This window comes from Chrysochloris asiatica, unplaced genomic scaffold, assembly GCF_000296735.1.
Source record: "Chrysochloris asiatica unplaced genomic scaffold, ChrAsi1.0 scaffold00078, whole genome shotgun sequence".
Lineage (NCBI taxonomy): Eukaryota > Metazoa > Chordata > Mammalia > Afrosoricida > Chrysochloridae > Chrysochloris > Chrysochloris asiatica.
In genome coordinates this window covers 6,127,072-6,145,356 of record NW_006408596.1, presented here as the reverse complement: position 1 = coordinate 6,145,356, position 18,285 = coordinate 6,127,072, and the positions used below count along the sequence as shown (strand labels likewise).

Sequence of the window (18,285 nt, the reverse complement as noted above, 5' to 3'; positions counted from 1 at the left end):
TGCCGTGGAGTCAGTTCCAACTCTTGGTGACCCTGTACAGGGTTTCCGAGGCTGTAACTCTTTATGGGAGCAGAAAGCCTTATCTTTCTCCCATGGACCCGCTGGTAGTTTTGAACTGCCAACCTTGAGGTTAGCAGCCTGATTCGTAACCACTACGACACCAGAGCACCTTAAAAAACAGCATCTCACTGCCATCACTTTAATTCTGACTCACAGTGATCCTATCAGGCAGGGTAGAACTAATTGCTCCATAGGGTTTCTGAGACCATAAATCTTTACAGGTAAAGACAGCCTCATCTTTTCCTGGAGCAGTTGCTGGGTTTGAATCTCCTGACCTTGTAATTAACAACCCAATGTCACACCCATAGTGCCATCATGACTCATAAGTAACAACGCCCTGTTGTTAAGTGTTGTGGAGTCCTTTCCAATTTATAGCAACCCTGAATAAGGTTTCCAAGTAGCGACTAATGGATTTAAACCACTGACCTTGTGGTGGTTAGCAGTCCAGTGCTAACATACATACAGCAGCAGCCTAGAAAGGAAAAACAAAGCAATGTTAAGAGGGATTGAAGTCTTCTAGGTTGTAGTGTTTAGATGATACAATCTTGCATGCTGAAAGCAAAGAGGACTTAAAACACTTAACTGATGAAGATCAAAGACCACAGCCTTCAGTATGGGTTGCACCTCAATGTAAAGAAAACAAAAATCTTTACCACTGGACTAATAAATAACATCAAGATAAATGGAGAAATGATTGAAGTTGTCAAAGCCTTCATTTTGCTTGGATCAACCATCAACACTCGTGGAAGCAGCAGTCAAGATGTCCAACGAGATATTGCATTAGGCAAATCTGCTTCACCAGACCTCGTTAAAGTGTTCAAGAGCACAGATGTCAGACCGAGGATTAAGGTACGCCTGACCCAAGCCATCTTATTTTCAGTAACCTCATATGCATGCGAAAGTTGGACAGTGAATAAAGAAGACCATAGAATTGATGCATTTGGGTTATGGAATTAGAGGAAAATATTAAAAGTAGCCTGGACTGCCAAAAGAACAAACCAATCTGTGTAGTAAGAAGTACAGCCAGAGTGCTCTTTAGAAGCCAGCATGGCCAGACTTCATTTCTTATACTTCTGACACATTCTCAGGAAGGACCAGTTACTAGAGAAGGACATCATGCTTGGTGGGTCAGAGAAAGTGGAGGGTCAGAGAAAAAGAGGAAGACCACCAACGAGGTGGACTGGCATAGCAATGATTGTGAGGTTGGCGTGGGACCGGGCAGTGTGTTTCCTTCTGTTGTACTTAAGGCCGTCATGAGTCAGAACCAACTCAACTGCACTTAGCAACAATTTGTTGCAACATGAAAGTCCTTATTTGTTGGAACTATTATGCAGGAGTTCAACATGTAAGACGGACAGGGAGCTGCTGCAGAGGGGGCAGGGAACTCAGCCTAGAGCCCTTGCACTTCTGTGGAACCCCAAGACTCCAGGGAACCCAGTTTGACAATAATGAATGAATCAATATCCACCTCTTCTGCTCCCTTCCCAGTTACTGGCTAGAGGCTCAGGGCTGTCTCCCGACCAGCTCCTCTCCCCACTCCTGGGATGTGGGAAGAGGTGGTCCCTCCAGCCCAGGGAGGTAGTATTGGGGAGGGAATACGCTGACTCTTGCCCTCCCCATGTAGGCCTGGCGTCCACGCAGGCGCAGAGTGTGCCGGTCATCAACAGCATGGGCAGCAGCCTGACCACGCTGCAGCCGCTGCACCCGTCCTACCAGCAGTCTCTCATGCCTCCGGTGCAGAGCCACGTGGCCCAGAGCCCCTTCATGGCCACCATGGCCCAGCTGCAGAGCCCCCACGGTGAGCAACCCCTGCCCCACTCTGGTGGTGGTGCTGGGAGGGGCCGGGTCTGAGTGAACATGCCACTTTGTGATTGTTGTTGGCGTGTGCATGTTTCTGTGACTGAGGGTGTCTGTGGAGCCCCCATGTGTCACTGTGCATCCGTGGTAGCCGTGTATGTGTGTGAGCGTGTATTTGTTGAATAGATGGGTACACACTGCATTTTTATGTGCTGAACAGTGTGCACACATCTGTATGTGGGAATACAGGCCACAGTCCTCTGAAATCGTTGGGGGCCATCTGTATTTTAGAATTCACAATTGTTCCGATTTTTGAAAAGTAAATCAAAACCCGTTGCTGTCAACTTCAACTCATAGCAACCCCCAGAGTGTCAGAGTAGAGCGTGCTTCATAGGGTTTCCAAAGGCTAAGTTTTTGGGGAAACAGACTGCCAGACCTTTGTTCAGAGGCACTTCTGGATCTGCAGCCAAGATGTTAACTGTTTTTTGCATCACTCAGGATAGTAAGGTAGATATACCATTCTAGGGGGCTTCCAAAAGTTCGTGAAAAATGGCATTAAAAAATAATGAAAACTTTCCATGAGCTTTGTGAAGCTCCCTCGTAGAAGACACAACACCCCCAAGCAGAACTTGACATCATGAAAGAAAACACTGTTTCCTAGGAGTAGGTATGACTCCTATGGCCTCACAGGTCTGGCTTTGTAGCCAAATGGACACTGTTGTTGTTAAGTGTCAAGTCAGTTCCAACGGATAGCAATCCTGTATAGGGTTTCCGAGGAGCAGCTGGTGAACTTGAACCTTTGACCTTGTGTTTCAATCAACTTTGCAGTCCAGCACCATTAACCCGCACTAGGCCTCCAAATGAGTCCTAGTGCCGCCTTATGAACATGGTTTGGTTTTGGAAGTTCCCTGAATGTCGGAATGGGCTCTAAGGGATTGTGGATCTGTGTATAACGCTGGATATGTGCTTGGAAGTGTCTGAACTTATGTGGTAATGTTTTTATCTGTTAACATGAACACAGTTTATTTTTGCTCTATTAGTGTGTATGTGTGCATGGCGGGGGGCTTAGGGTGAAACGTTGGGTATATTTCAGAGGTGTCCTGGAGTGGACCATATTACTGCCCTCTGCCCGGCTCACCCACTAATGGGGTTACCTGCCTATCCTTTAAGGCATCCATATCCATGCCTCCCAGGCACTTTCATAGCTGGCTGGTAGAAGCTGGGTTTGGGCTCCTGGTTGAGCAGGCCCCTGGCCTTCCCTGGAACTCCCAGTTTTGGAAATCAGCAGAGACCTAAACCTCGGCCTCATTCTTTCAACTCTGCTGGGTCCTCACCAGCCAGAGCCACCGGGCCACTTCCTGTAGGGTGCTCAGCCTAGAGGTTCTAGGAAGAGGCCAGGGTGCCAGGTTAGTGTCATCGTTCCCCCCTCTTCCTGGCCAGCTCTCTACAGTCACAAGCCTGAGGTAGCCCAGTACACCCACACAGGCCTGCTGCCACAGACCATGCTCATCACCGATACCACCAACCTGAGCGCCCTCGCCAGCCTCACGCCCACCAAGCAGGTAAGGCCAGGCCCTACCCCGTCCCTACCCTACCCTACACCCAGGGGCTCAGGTGGCTGCTCTGTGCCTCCAGGTCTTCACCTCAGAGGCAGAAGTCTCCAGTGAGTCTGGGCTTCACACGTCAGTGTCCCAGGCCACCACCATCCACATCCCCAGCCAGGACCCTGCAGGCATCCAGCACCTGCAGCCCACCCACCGGCTCAGCAGCAGCCCCACAGGTAAGTGGTCCGCTCTGCCCCTCAGCCTCGCCGTCCCAGCCGAGGGACAGGGCAGCAGACAAGGGGCAAAAGGAGAGGGAGCTGGCCAGGCTTTGGAGCTTGAGCTCAGCCTGGTTCCGTGACGTTCCAAATGGGTATAAATCCACAGGGCGGGGCCTCGCTAGCCTCTACTGGGAAAAGGCTAAAGTCACCAGAGGTGACTCAGGGACATGTTTGGTTTTACTCTGATTTAACATTATTAAATGAGTTGGAAACAGCGAAAACGCCACCACCATACTCACCCACTGCCATCGAGTTGATTCTGATTCAGTGACCCAGCTGGGCACAGCAGAACTGTTCCTAAGGTTTCTGAAACTGTAGCTCTTTATGGGAGTAGACTGTCTCATCCTTCTCCCTCGGAGTGACTCGTGGGCTCGAATCACTAGCCTTGCACTTTATCCCACTATGCCACCAGGGGCTTCTATTGGAAAATCAGCTGCCAAATAGGTTTTAAGAAGGACTCCTATTCCCATGTAGTAACAATGGAACGTGGGCTCTCTAAACTGCCACATTGGTCCACGAATTCCAAGTTCACAGTCTGACATGGTGGCCAACAGCAGGTACTTTGGATCCAGGTCGCTGGGTATGACCTTTCCTTTCACTATCTATACGACATGAGACAAGTTCTTTCTCTCTCTAAGCCTCAGGCTTCTTCAACCAGTCCTGGGGCAGCAGTTAGGGAGGGCCCTCTGCATTGGCAGAAGCCTGGAAGGCATGTGTCACCCCCACTGTACAGAAGAGAAAGTTGATAATCAAGGAGGCCAAGAACTTGCATCCCCTTCCACAGTTCTTAGGTGGCAGGGCCAGGCCTTGAACCCGGTCTCATCTCAAAGCCCCTTCTCTTAACCATCTCTCCAGGCCTTTTCAAACACCCCCACTAGAATGTTCCAAAGAGCCAGTCTCTGGGTGGCTGGGAGCCTTAGTAAGAGCTGAGGACAGAGGTTTGTCTTTTGGGGTTCCTGTCTTGTGAGGTGAGGCAGGCAGGGTGGGCATGGGGGGTCTTGGCGGGGCAGCCAGCAGCCTTGTTCCCTCTGCAGTGTCCTCCAGCAGCCTAGTGCTGTACCAGAGCTCCGACTCCACCAACGGCCACAGCCACCTGCTGCCAACCAACCATGGTGTCATTGAGACCTTCATCTCTACACAGATGGCTTCTTCTTCCCAGTAACCGCGGCAATCGCCTCCCAGGTTGCCCCCTGCACAGTCTGCTTGTGGGGTAATGAGGGCAGCAGCTCCCGGCTGAAGGACATCTGCGCTAAACTCTTGGTGCCACAGGGCTGCTGCCCTTGGTCCCCATCCTGCTCTGTGGGCAGAGGGAGGCTGTTTCAGTTGACTGTGGAGAGCTGGTCGGGGACACAGAATGCTCAGCCTGGGCCGGTGGAGAGCTTCAGGGCCCTGAAGGGCCACACTCGTCAGGACACAGCCTGTGTGGAGAGGCCCTAGGTCATCTGCCCCTGGGGTGAAATGTTCCAAGGGCTCCTGTGACCCAATCACCCAGCCGGCCACTCCAGCCCTGCTTCTCCCCACCTCCCAGCTCTTGATTTACCCACCACATGACTCCCTGAGAGGTTCCTCTGGTACAGGTGCCCAAGTCAAGCCAGCTCATGCGAACAGGGAAGGTGGGCTGGGCTCCCCAGCTCTGGCCCCAATCCATTGTTTCCTCCTGTTCCCATCACCTTCCTTTCCTGGACCTCCCCTGAACTTCATACCTCCTGATGCCAGCTGGAGACCATGCAAGCAGCTCTCTGACTCTGGGGGCCCCGCAGACCTTGTCTTGGTTTGGGGGATAAATGGCTGAGAGAGGCTGTCAGGCCTGAAGCTCCCAAAAGGGTGGAGGGGAAGCCAGTAGGGAGGAGCTCACGGTGCGGATGAGAAGGAGGTCTGGGAGCTTAGAAAGGTGGCTGGAGGAGAGGTAGGGAGAGGTGCAGCCAGTTCATGCCACCCTGTCTGAGGCCAGGGGACATGGGACCTCATCTCCTTGGGGCAGCTGCAGATGACATGGACATCAGTGGGCCTGGAGGAAGGGGCCTGGGGACAGCCAGTGCCCCCTGCAGCTTGTAACCAGCTAAGGGCGGGCTGGTAAAATTATTTAACATTCAGTAAAGCAAACGAGAAAAGTACTGAAAACAGCGTGTTTGTTCAGTAATCAGGTTGAGCCGGGGCCCGAGGAGAGAAGCACTCCAGTGCACTCCACCTCGTACCCGTGTCTGGTTTTGTGGCCTGGCTGTATCTTGGAAGCAAGATGTCGGAGTGAGACTTAGACGTGGGCTTCTGTTCCTTGTCACAAAATCATCCACAGGCAGTCCAGCGCCTCCTGCAGCCCTGACTGTGGGGGTGTGGGCAGGAGGGCTCCATGTGTGTGGCGTGCGTACTGACAAGGTCTCATGGAGAGTTGGCGCTGAAGGATGCACAACACCAGACTGCTTGCTAAGTGTTGGGCTCCACATTGATTTATTTTCAATAACCTGGTTGGCTCAGAGACATGATGGTATGTGGTATATTCATGTACGTAGTGGAGGAAAATTTTGGAAAACCAGGAGGGAACGATCTATAGACTCCCTTTTAAACAGCGTTGTATCAAGTCTATGTGGGCTGGGGAAGAAATAGAAAACTCATTTTCTAAAGATTATGTTTCTCACACTTGAGCTGAGGAGGCAGGGGAAGGAGAATGAATTCTCTTCATCTGTTCACTTAGCCAGCCCTAGGGAGACAGAAGTGTGACCACTGGGCAGTCAGTAACCACAGGCTCCTTCTTTCAGAGGCCATGGAATGTTCTGGCACCACAGGTCTGCCCCAGCCCTCAGTATGAGAAGAGAGGCCTTGCATCAATCTCTGACTCTTCAACCACTCTGTTCTCCCAGCCCTTGGACAAACCCCAATCATGATCAGGGCCTCACAGGGAGGATCTGGACACACCAGCCAAGGCTTTAACCTCGGAGGGAGGTATGGGCCTGGAATCACCTTGTCCTCAGAGCTGGTGGTTCCTATGCCCACAGCCTGGGGTCAGTTGGCAAGCACGGTGGCTGTGCTCTTTGATGGCTGGAAGTGGGCAGGCTCACTGGTTTTTGCCTTTTTCTTCTTTTTGGTCCCATGTGATGCTGAGTCCCCAGTGAGCGTGGCTGGCATCTTCTTGTGCGTTTGCAGCGAGGCCCTGCTGGCGGTGGCGGTGGCTGAGCTGGCATGGGTCTTGTCTGTGGCTTTCTTTTTCCTCTTTTTCACCTCTTTTTCCACCACGACGGGGCTGTGGATGGCAGACTTCTGGAGGATGTCGGAGGCGGACACGGCAGCTTCCTGGCACCTCTGCCACTCCTCATCGCTGTCCTCGCTGCTGCAAGGGGTTGGGAGGGGCAGCCCAGGTCAACTGGAATGCAGAGGCCAAGTTGGCCTCCTCTCTCCAAGCCACCAGAAGGATGCAGTGAGCTCAGCCCTGAGAGTGAGGCCGACTCTGGGGTAAAAGACTGGCTTTTCTACTTACTAGTCATGTGACTTCATTAAGTGACATCTCCGGTCCTCAGTGTCCTCATTTATAAAATGGGCTGAACAGAGCCCAGGTCTCACAGGGGGCAAACCTGAGGTCGGGTTGTTGCAGTAAACCTTCACTCTACCTCTTCACACACCCCACCCCGCCTGGATGCCCTGGTTCTCCAGCTACTGGACAGGCCCCTTTCTTGCCCTAGACCTGGCTGGGGGTCACATGGTGATTATGATGTATCAGTCAAGACAGAGGAATAAAAGAGGGACGCCTGTGGTCTGGTGGAGAGCTCACCTGGAGCTGGAGGGTGGTCGCTTCCGGCGGGGCTGTGAGGGGGCTTGCTTCTCGGGACTGCCAGGGATAGACGTGAAGAAAAGGCGGAAGCCTAATGTTCAAGGGGGCAGGGTCAGCACCCCTGGATGCCAACCCCTCCTCCCAGATACTGAGGTTGCCCCCTACTGCCCTCAGTGAGTTCCCAGTCCCAAGGACAAAGCCCTGGGATCGCTATCACCCAACTACACAAGGACGTGCTGTCATGGGAGTGGGCTTCCTGGAGCCAGAGCACAGGGTGTTTGCAGGAACGCTAGCTGCCAGATCAGGAGAGAAGTCAGCCCTCAGAGGGAGCTGACAAATGAGCCCCTACAGCAGCCTCCAGAGTGACAGCTGACAGGTAGGGGGCACAGACACACAGGTGAGGCTCTGGAAGCTCCTCAGGGTGAGACCTACAAGGTCACGTGAGGAAAGAGCCTCTGTTGTCCTGTCTGAAAATGGTGTATTCGTAATACAGGTGGGCTTCAAAAATGAAAAGAGAATGGATTTTTTTCCATTAATTTTTTGAAGCGCCCTCATACCTGTCTCACAGTGGGGGCTAAGCATGTGACAGAAATGGTACCCAAGCTGTACTGCCCAGCACCAGGCACACACAAAGTCGCTGCTGACCAGTCAAGTCTAACTCATACTGACCCCACAAGACCAGACAGAACTGTCCCCAAGGGTTTGTGGGGCTGTAATTTGCAGGGGCAGGCTGCCTCAGCTTGCTCTTGCTCCAAGCACAGTGTAAGTGTTTAATAAATGAGAGCTGTTACTATTTATTTAACGACTCACCATCATCCTCAGAGGCAGCTTTCTGTACCTTGGCCTTTCTTGGCTCTTTCTCCACTTCTAAGATAGTAATGGAGCTAAGGGGAGAGGAAATAGTTGGTTTAGAATGAGATTTTTGGCAGCAAAACACATTTTTAATTAGATAACTAGGGGCATGATCTTAAACAAATATGAATTCTACTGCCTACAGCCACAACAGACTGATCGCAACCAGCTTAATAAGGCTGCAGTGCCTTACTTGTTTAAATTCTACTTTAATCCAGAAAGGGTTGAGAGACATTTTAGAGATAATCAGAGTACAGTATGATGAATGCAATTTGAAACAAGGCAGGGGGAATAAAAGAAGTTGGGAGTATGTTCAAGAAGTCCAATATAGTTGCTGGCTAGCACACATTTTTCTCTGAGCACCCTAGCAGCAAGCATGAAAAAGGAAACGCGGTAAGTCTAGAGAAGTGGTTCAGAGTTCAGTCTCCAAAACAGGGCCAAGGTGGGTTTTTTGTCGTTGCTGATGTTTTGCTTTTTAAAGTTTGAGATAACTGTATATTCACATGCAACTGTAAGAAGTAATACAGAGAAATCCAATATACACTTGATGAGATTTCTTTCAATGGTAACTCGGAGCATAAATAACCACTGTACAATATCACAACCAGGAGACTGACAAAGATACAACCATGGCATTTTCACTGACTAGCTGTGCCTCCTTTTGCAAATGATTTAACCTCTTTGAGCTTCTGTTACTCAGCTGAACACTGAAAAAGCTATCAGATGGCAGGGATCCTGGGGTGGCACTGTGGGTTAATGCACTGGACTGCAAAGTCCATTTTAATTGCAAAGTTGGCAGTTCAAGTTCACCAGCTGCTCCTTGGAAACCCTATACAGGGTCACTATGTGTTGGAACTGACTTGACGGCACCTAACAACATCAGCAGATGACAAGTCTCAGGGTTGTTATGATGATTACAGAGATAATGGGACATCAGACATTTAGTGACCAGCCTGGTCACAAGCAGGTGCTCAAGATGCGGCCGCTAGGAAACTGTTGAAGAGGATTCTTGTCATCAACATCAGCAGCAAGCTCCATAGGACTTGTAACCTAAGAAGAAGCCATATCTCTCCAGAAGAAGAGGGATTTCAGAGGAAACTGGAAACCCTCAGTGCTTCTAGAGAGATGCATGGGTTAGGGATTAAATTGTGCTCCTCCAAAATGTGTGCTGGATTCTCCTAAGCCCTGAACCTGTGGCTGTGATCGTGTCTGGGAACAGGGTTTTCTTTTGTGTGTTATGTTGCTAAGTCAGTATAAGGTGTGTCCTAAACCCAATCACTTTGAGTTCTAAAATGCAGATTAGTCAGAGTAAAGCAAGCAGCTACAGGGGGAGCCAAATGTATCTGAAGGTGATGTAGGTAGATGAATGCACAAACCCTCGAACACCAAGGATTGCTGGTAACTAGAAATGAAATAAGACTAAGAAGGACGTCCGCTCGAGCCACATTCTGAGTTCGGACTTCTAGTTCCCTGAGCTGTGAGAAAACAAGCGCCTGCTCTTCAAAGCCGCCCACTTGTGGCATCTGTACCATAGCAGCGTTAGTGAACGAAGACAGTGAGTCTCTGGGATGCTGATGCCAGAATCACTGCGCACCACACGGAGTCAGTTCTCAGTCATGTCCTCCAGCAAACACGGCAGCGCACCAAGTCCTTTCTCCTAACATCTTCCGATATACGCCAAAGGCACCCTCCGACGTCCTGTTCCGGGAAAGCAAATCCAGGAGAGGGAGTGGAGACTCTGACCCAGGGAGCTAACATGGTGGTTCTCATCCAGGGAACACTGTGTGATGTCTGCAGAGATGTTTGGTTGTCACAATTAGGGGCATGGGCATGCTACTGGCATCTAGTGGGAGGAGGCCAGAGATGCTGCTACATACCCTACAACGCATAACCAAACCCACTGTAGTCAAGTCCACTCTGACTCACAGCGACCCTACAGGGCAGACTAGAACTGCTCCCTAGAGCTGGAGACTGCAAATCTTGAGCCTCATCTTTTTCCTGTGGAGCGGCCGATGGGTTTGAACTGCCGACCTTGTGGATAGCAAAGAAATGCTTATTTAGCCCATTATATTTATCACATAGAAGTATCCAGTTCAAAGTGTCAACAGTGCTGAGGATGAGTAGCTGTGATCTAACACAAGAGACCCACCTTTTTAGAAAGCCCTTGGGGAAACCAGGGGAAACGCCCCATTGTAACTCACTGTAATGTCAAGTGGGTCTTGTTCACTATGAAGATGGATAGGCCTGAAGACAAGATGGTGCTCCCACAGGTCAAAACCCTGACTGACCTTCCTAAACATGTCTGCTAGCTCTGCGTGCTGGGGTCAGCCTAAGTCTATGGGTCAGCCTAGCCATGGACTCCTAACTTTCCGGTGCCACGATGAATGGAAATCCCGCCCCCCCCCGAACCTAGATCCCTGAGACCATCTTTTAGCTTTAAACCAAGAATAGCCCCTGAAGTCTAATTATAACTAAATAGTAATTTCTTCGCTTAAATGATAAAACAGATCTGCCTGGAGCTTTATGCTCTTTTAGGATCTACATGGGATCAGAGTCACAGCAACTCAAAACCTAAGACAGGAGCCTTAAGGGTTCAGTGAGTTATGTTCAAAAGGAGGGTGATAATGGCTGCATGTGGAGAATATCAGCAGTGTCACTGTACTCCACATGTAGAAAAGGTTGGCTTGGTGCAGGTTCTGCTGTATATGGTCTCAACAACAGAAACCATGGCGCTAGACCAGATTATATCAACTGTGTTCCCCGGTGTGCTGACTGGTCTTCCTTGAGCAAAGACAATGTTGGCCTCATGAGCTGCAGAAATGACGGACTAAACAATGTCTCTTTACTGCAGGAATTCCCAGAGCCTTCAATATCCTATTAGGAATCTCAATCTCCAATGGCACAGAGAGGCTGCCTTTTTCCTAGAGCCAAACTTTGGGTTTGTAACCTTTGGCAACTACTTTAGGTAGCCAATCAGAATCTCTAGACCGTATTTCAACCTGTGCTGTAAGAAAGAGAATTGACATGCTGCCCTAAAATATTACATCTGCTTCTTGCCCTCTACTGGTGGGAAAGAGCTCTTGCTCCTTGGGGCTCCTCTCTTGTCCTTATGGGATAATGCTGTGGTGAAGAGCATGGGCTTTGATAACCAAACAGCTGGTGGGAATGAGTCTCGGCAGACATCTAGGTCAACTGGCACAACACAGTCCACAAAGACAATGTGTTGCACCCTACTCTGATGAGCAGTGGCTGGGATCTCAAAAACTCATGAGTGGCTATCTAAGACGCAACTATTAGTCTCTTCCCGTCAGGAGCAAAAGTGAAGAAAATCAAAGACTCAGGAACAAGATGGTGACTGCTCTGACTGTTCTGATGAGGGTCACAATAGAAGGTCTGGAACAAAGTGGAAGAGAAATGTAGGACAAAATTCAAAGTTTGAAGAGACTGGATTTACTCGGCTAATAGAGACACGTGCAAGCCCTGAGACGAGGGTCATTAGACAGCTTTGAAACCCAGAAGTGAGCCCACCCTCCGAGACCACAAACAACAGAGAGGCCTGTAGAGTGAACGAGAACATTTATGAGGAATGTGCTCCTCAGAACAAATCATGCCAGACCAAATGACAGCATCTGCCCAAAAGCAAAGTTCAAAGGGCATGAAGGGGCAGGAAAGGTGGGCAAATGAAAACAGGGAACCCAGCTACATTGATGGGATTGCAACTAATGTCACAAACAAAATGTGTACGGATGTTGGATGAAAAACTAATGTTCTCTGTGAACTTTCACCCAAACCATACACACACACGAGAAAGATCATGAGCTATGCAGTCAGACACACATGGGTTTGAGTCTCAGGTCTGCCGCCGATTCTCTGTGACTTTCAGGCAAGTTCTTCCCTCGCTGAGTCTATGTTTCCCATTTAGAGAATAAAGGCCATGGTGAGGCCTGCCTGGTCACGTGATTACGAGTGTAGCAAGATCATGTGTGACGAGCACTTGCCACAGTGCCTGCTGGCATGCAGTGAGCTCGTAGCCAGTGTAACCATACTGTTCGTATTGACAAAGGCAGGAGAAGAGAAGGTGTGCTTTTGGTTACCTGTCCAGTAGGGCTCCCAGCTTCTTGGCTACGTGGGCTCGGAATTCAGGGGTGGTCTGCAGCTCATTGGCATCTTGTTCATGCTCATCCACCTTATGCCTACAACATACACAAAAGGATCTCACTCCTGCCAGCTCACAAGCTGCCCCCTTAAAGGCAGGGACTATAAATATTCTGTTTATTATGAGGACTCGCCTAGCATTCATAGTCACAACAACAGATTAAAAGAGAGCACAGAAGCAGAAAATGTTGCATTCCGTTAAGACATAAAAGTCACCATGAGTAGGAGCAGATTCAATACCAACTAATAACAAATACAGCCTAGCATCTGGCACACAACGGGTGTGTGTGTGTGTGTGTGTGTGTGTGTGTCAGTTATTTACTATGTGAATGAAACTTGAACCAAAGTGGGTACCTGAGGCTTGGTTTGGTGGCAGGCAACTGGTTACTGGCAGCATCTGTGGAGATAATGAAAATTGAGGCCTTTAAAGAAACATGAACAATAACAACATGTGTTGTGGGCCAGGCACAGCATCACGTGATTTACCTGTACAATTTATCTATCTCTATGTAAGAACTCCAAAACAGGGGTTAGCTCCATTTTACAGAAGAGGAATCTGAGGCGAGGAGATATAAAACAACTCAGCCAGAGTCAAATAGTTATTTAGTGTCAGATTTTGGAGGCGGACCCTGGCCAGCTGGCTCCAGAGCCCCTCTCTTAACCACCAGAGTGAACAGGCAAGTCAAGGTGCAATGTGATTCCAGAGAGTCTTGAGTGCCTACTCTGTACCTGACTGTGTGCATAGAGCTACGGAGCAGAGAAGAAGGGGATTAGCCATGTTAAAAACAAAAACACTGGGGATGCCTGGCCAAATACGGAATATCAAATACTCCACCAAATACCGAATGTCTAGTATTATTAGCCTGATGTGGTAGTTGAACAAGTTAACAAATACGCCTGCCCTCATGGAACTTATGAACACACATGCATAAGTAAAATATATGAAATTAGATGTTTTTAAGAAAGGTTGTTTGTTATCACCAGATGAAAAACTAATGTTCTCTGTAAACCTTCACTTAAACTTTATCACTACATGTTAACAAGCAACACAAAAACATAGCAGGGGAGGAAGACAGGATACTGGGTGGAGGCATCACTTATGTCAAAGATAGGGTGGGCTTCATCTGGAACAGACGGGAAAGAGCAGACCAGGCAGAGAGAAGAGCACCTGTGAGCACCAGGAGCCTGCCTGGCACATTTAGGACCTGCGAGTGTTTAGAACAGGGGTTCAAAGTGAGTGTTTAACTCAGGGTGGCTATGAGTACCCATAAATCATCTATGAATGCATATCTAGTGTCCAGTATCTTGCCTGGCACACAATAAATGGCACTGATTATGAGCAGCTATAGCTACTTTGGTCAGCAGAGGATTTATACGCTGGTCAAAGCTTGCTCCGGTTTGAGTCTCACACGTGCCCTGAGAGTCAGGCATTTTACAGACGAGGAAAAGGCAGCTCCCAGAAGTCATGCTACTTGTCCAGGTCCCACATACAAGCTGGCACTTCATATCAAGTTGCCACCTAGTAACTCATTCTGACAAAGAAGCAAACCCCCTCACTCACCGGAGATGCCCTTCAGGCAAGTTCACTAATGAAAACAACTATTCCCTGAGGACGGTACAGGGCCCTAAGGAGGCCTGGTGGTGTGATGGGGTGAGCATTGGGCTGCTAACGGAAAGGTCTGAGGTTCAAACCCACCAGTCACTCCGCAGGAGAAAGGCGAATCTATCTGCTCCTGTGAAGATTTACAGTCTCAGAAAGCCTATATAGGGTTGTTATGAGTCAAAATGGACTCGATGAAGTGGTTTGGGTGGTGCTGGACCCTGGGGTTGCCATGGTGAAGGGATGGACCAGATCCCAGCCCTCAAGAAGCTTCCACCACAGAATCACTCACTTGTAGAACAATGATAGGCCAGGATTAACTCCAAGCATCAAGGACGCAGGGACGAGAGGAACATAGCGAAGAGGCAAATGTTGGAAGAAGGAAATCAGTAGCCATGAAAGGACACTCACGAAGCATGAAGGTGACACAAAGACAGTGTCTAACCTAGACTTGGGGGATGGAAAAACTTTCCCTAAGAGGTGATATTAAAGGATGAGTGGGAAGTAAGTAGGGGAGGAAAGCAGTCCATCTAGACAGATCAGCCACACAACTGCTGACATCTACTGGGCCTTTACTATGTGCCAGTTACTACAGATGCATCATCTACATTACATCTCAATCGTATGGGTTAGGTACTACCACACCCCCACTTTACAGGTGAGAACAATTAGGTACAGTGAGAGTTTGGTTTTGTGCCCAAGTTCTCACAGTCAGTGAAGGATGAAGATGGAAAGGCAAATCTGTCAACAGCACCTGCACGGAAAACTGCAGAGATGAGAGGGCACAGTGTGGTCTGGAACCCACATCTGGTTACTGCAGTAAGAGTGACCAGATGTGAGTGACTAGTGAGAGGCAAGCAGGGACTAGATCACTAAGGGGCTATAAGTCCTTTTCAACGAACGCAGAGCTTCTTCATCTTGCTTTGCCATGGTCTCCTCTGACTGTCTGCTTAAGCCTGCGTCCATTGTCAGAATACTGTTACAAAGAAAGCCAATGACACTGAAATGCAGTCATCATAGTATTGGTAGTGTGCTGTGGAGTTGCTTCCAACTCATAGCAATCCTGTCTAGACTTTCCGAGGCTGTAAATCTTTATGGCAGAAGGCCTCATCCATCTTCCAAAAAATGGCTGATAGATTCGAACTGCTGACCTTGTGGTTAGCAGCCTAATGCGTAACCCCCTATACTACCAGGGATCCCTATCATAGTATTACAATACCAAGTTAGTAATGTTAATATATGTTCTTCTTTATTATAGTATTAATTAAATAAGATCTAGAGGGAAGTCGGAGTCTTGTGTTACTGTAGGATAAGCACTGGACTGCTAACTGCAAGGTTGGTAGTTCAATTCCATCAGATGCTCCTAAGAAACTCTTTACAGGGTCACTCTGAGTCAGATCCGATTTGACAACACTTGACAATAACAATAGGGAAATCTAAAAACTACTGCAATCTTAAAATGTAGAAATGCATAAATGATTTTTCACAACATTCTACTGTGAAAGGGGGAGTCCTGGTGTGGTGTCACAGAGGATAAGCACTGGATTGCTAACAGTAGGTGAGTTGTTCCAACTCACCAGACACTCCTTGGAAACCCTATACAGGGGCGCTATGAATTGGATCTAACTTGATGACACTTGACATCAACTGTGAAGAAAATGCTATTTTGAAATATCTGTAACAACTGTCAGGTGAAATAAGACTCTGTGATTTCTGCTGGAACAAAGTAACAGGCATAGGCTACTCTAGGGGGAAAAAACCCAAATTCAAACGTATTTTATAGAGACCCGTTAGTTGTTGTTAAGTGCCGTGGAACCAGTTCCGACTCATAGTGACCCTGTTTCTGACGAGTAGCTGGTGGAGTTGAACTGCCAACCTTGAGCTCCAGTGCATTATCCTGCTGGTTCCAACTCATAACGATCCTTTCGAGGAGTTGCTGGTGGATTTGAACCCAACTTTGAGGTCAGCAGTTCAGTGCTTATCCTACAGCACCACACTAGGACTCTACTCCGGAGACACCCTTCCCTCCACCTTAGTCAGCCTCAAGCAGGACATAGACAACACAAAGACAAATCATCTAGATGATTTAAACCATCCACATGAAACCATAGGGTGTCCAAAGGATTCATGGCCATGTGGCTCATTATAGCTGACAAGAATCTGTCACAAAATCATGCTTGGTGGTGGATCAATTCATCAGTGCAGCAGACAGGGAAAGGACCATGACCAGGATACAAACAAACACAACTGCAGTTTTAAAAAGCTTATGAGATTGGTCCTGGGGTTGTTCCAGTTTGAACATTTGGCTACTTGATGGTGGGGTGTGTGATCCTAGGGCCCCAACTTGCAGGTGATCAGCACGAGTAAATCATTAAGCAGGCAAGTTCCTTGAGGGCAAGACGGCTGCTTGCTGGGAGTGTAATGGGGGAGTTTTTAAAACACTGTCCTAAGGCAAAGTAATGGAGCTCTGGTAGTGTAGTGCTTAGGAATCAGGCTGCTAATCTCAAGGTCCTGTTGGAAACTACCAGCTGTTCCGCGGGAGAAAGATGAGGCTTTCTGCTCCCGTAAAGATTTACAGCCTCGGAAACCAACTCCACAGCAAGGCAAAGCAACGACATAGTTGGTAATGATCAGAATGAACTCAAATGGAGGCTGAATGGTGGTTCAAGATGTAGTTAGGGTTCCCCCTGTAATCTGCAGCCTTCCACAAGACAGATGCTTTAAAATTTAAACTTTAATACATGCCAAATTTCTATGGGTTGTTGCCCACATGCATAAAGGAAGGAGATGTTTTATTTCAGTCAAAGGCTAATGGATGTATCCCCAGGACAATAGAGAGTCACAGAACGGTTTCAAGTGGAGGAACAACAAATACGGTGAGACTGCAGCTGCCAAAAAATGTGGAGATGTGTTACATGTGTTCGAGGCAGGGAAATGGAGAGGTGATGACGGCGAGCCCAGGATGGAGAACAAAGCGGATTCAAAAGACATTTAAAAGCTTGTATTCCCGACTGGAGTTATAGAACTGTCTTCTCTACTGCACCTGACCAAGTTTTGAATTCGAATCTCACAGTCCCTGGAGCTCTCTTCATGAATGAATTCGAATACCAGTAACTCCTCACCATCCTCTCAGCCCCCAGAGGAAGAACTCACGCTCTTCAGCCGGCCTCTCCGAGCATAGCCTTCTATCAGCTCTAGGATTCTCCGGACCCATTGGGCGCTGCTCCAAGCCCCAGGCCGGCTTCGCCGCTTCACGGCATCGAGCTAGCTCCTCCGCATCGCTGCTACTGCTATCGGAATCACTCTCAGCCTCCCTGGGAGCCGCCATCTTGAACTGCCGCAAAGCTTTATGGGGAGCTCCCTCACTGGCGTTTCTTCTTTATGAACTTACACGATAACCGGGAAATACACGGCATTGTGGGTATTGTAGTTCCAGGCTCAGGCCACCACTGGCCATGACCTCTCAGGACGGCGGTGATAGAGTGGGTGGGTGTATGTAATCCTGAAACCTGAGAGATCTGTTAGATCTGTTAGGAAAATGAGAACTATTTGAGTGCTGGTGTGGCGCTGTCGTATGAGCACTACTGAACCGCAAGATCGACACCCACTGCTCAGAAATTCTATACAGGGTCGCTGGTGTTGTTGTTAAGTGCCGTCGAGTCGGTTCCGACCCATAGCGACCCTGTACAGGGTTTCCGAGGGTGTAAATCCTTACGGGAGTAGAAAGCCTCATCTTTCTCCCGCGGAGCGGCTGGTAGTTTCGAACTGCTGACCTTATGGTTCACAGCCCAATTCGTAACCACTACGCTAAGTCCGAAAAGACTGGAACACACTTAACAACAACAGTAACAATAGGAAGGAAATCGCTTAAGACCACACAAACCGGGATAAGTTCCCAGGTTTAGATCCAGTTTAGTTTCTCCTTTATTTATTGTCCTAGTTAAATCCTAGACAGAGTAGAACTGCCCCATAGGGTTTCCAAGTCTACGTAAGCCCCCGCCCCCAACTATTTATTGTGAATTGGATGAAGATTTATAGAGCATGTCATCAATTTTATATTCAACAAATCTTATACTTTGTTTCATTACATGGTTGCCGTCCCTACACGTACCAATAGTTAGCAGTATTTACCTCTCTTCACCCTATACCGGGTCACTATGGGTCGGAATCGACTCAATGGCACTTAACAACAACTTATCTATTGCAGTCCTCCCTCTGTCTTCTGCTACCTTCACCTTT

General features: G+C 48.6%; 2 protein-coding genes across 2 annotated transcripts in view; one reads left to right on the top strand and one right to left on the bottom strand.

Annotated features, from left to right (window-relative positions):
• HNF1A (HNF1 homeobox A) overlaps positions 1 to 4,906 on the top strand; it is a 29,328-nt gene extending 24,422 nt beyond the window's left edge. Inside the window, exons 7-10 of the mRNA XM_006865430.1 lie at positions 1,685 to 1,858; positions 3,298 to 3,419; positions 3,493 to 3,637; positions 4,714 to 4,906. Coding sequence (XP_006865492.1) covers positions 1,685 to 1,858; positions 3,298 to 3,419; positions 3,493 to 3,637; positions 4,714 to 4,841 — 569 coding nt within the window. The 3' untranslated portion in view covers positions 4,842 to 4,906. The remainder of the gene's footprint in view (positions 1 to 1,684; positions 1,859 to 3,297; positions 3,420 to 3,492; positions 3,638 to 4,713) is intronic.
• A 1,770-nt stretch (positions 4,907 to 6,676) lies between these two features.
• LOC102814712 (chromosome unknown open reading frame, human C12orf43) lies at positions 6,677 to 17,374 on the bottom strand. Its single transcript, XM_006865500.1, has 6 exons — positions 17,224 to 17,374; positions 12,801 to 12,843; positions 12,386 to 12,484; positions 8,250 to 8,323; positions 7,440 to 7,530; positions 6,677 to 7,001 (listed from the first exon to the last, which is right to left on the bottom strand). The coding sequence occupies exons 1-6, from the start codon at positions 17,372 to 17,374 to the stop codon at positions 6,677 to 6,679; spliced, it is 783 nt and encodes a 260-aa protein (XP_006865562.1).
• Positions 17,375 to 18,285: the final 911 nt, after the last annotated feature.

Bases quoted from the DNA above. Each gene is read 5' to 3' on its own strand.
- LOC102814712 (XM_006865500.1), bottom strand. From the start codon at position 17,374: ATGGCGGCTCCCAGGGAGGCTGAGAGTGATTCCGATAGCAGTAGCAGC. The intron at 7,531-8,249 runs GTGAGTCGTTAA...CTTGAACATTAG, and splicing joins AGCTGCCTCTGAGGATGATG to GCTTCCGCCTTTTCTTCACG. The intron at 7,002-7,439 runs GTGAGCTCTCCA...AACCCCTTGCAG, and splicing joins CGACCACCCTCCAGCTCCAG to CAGCGAGGACAGCGATGAGG.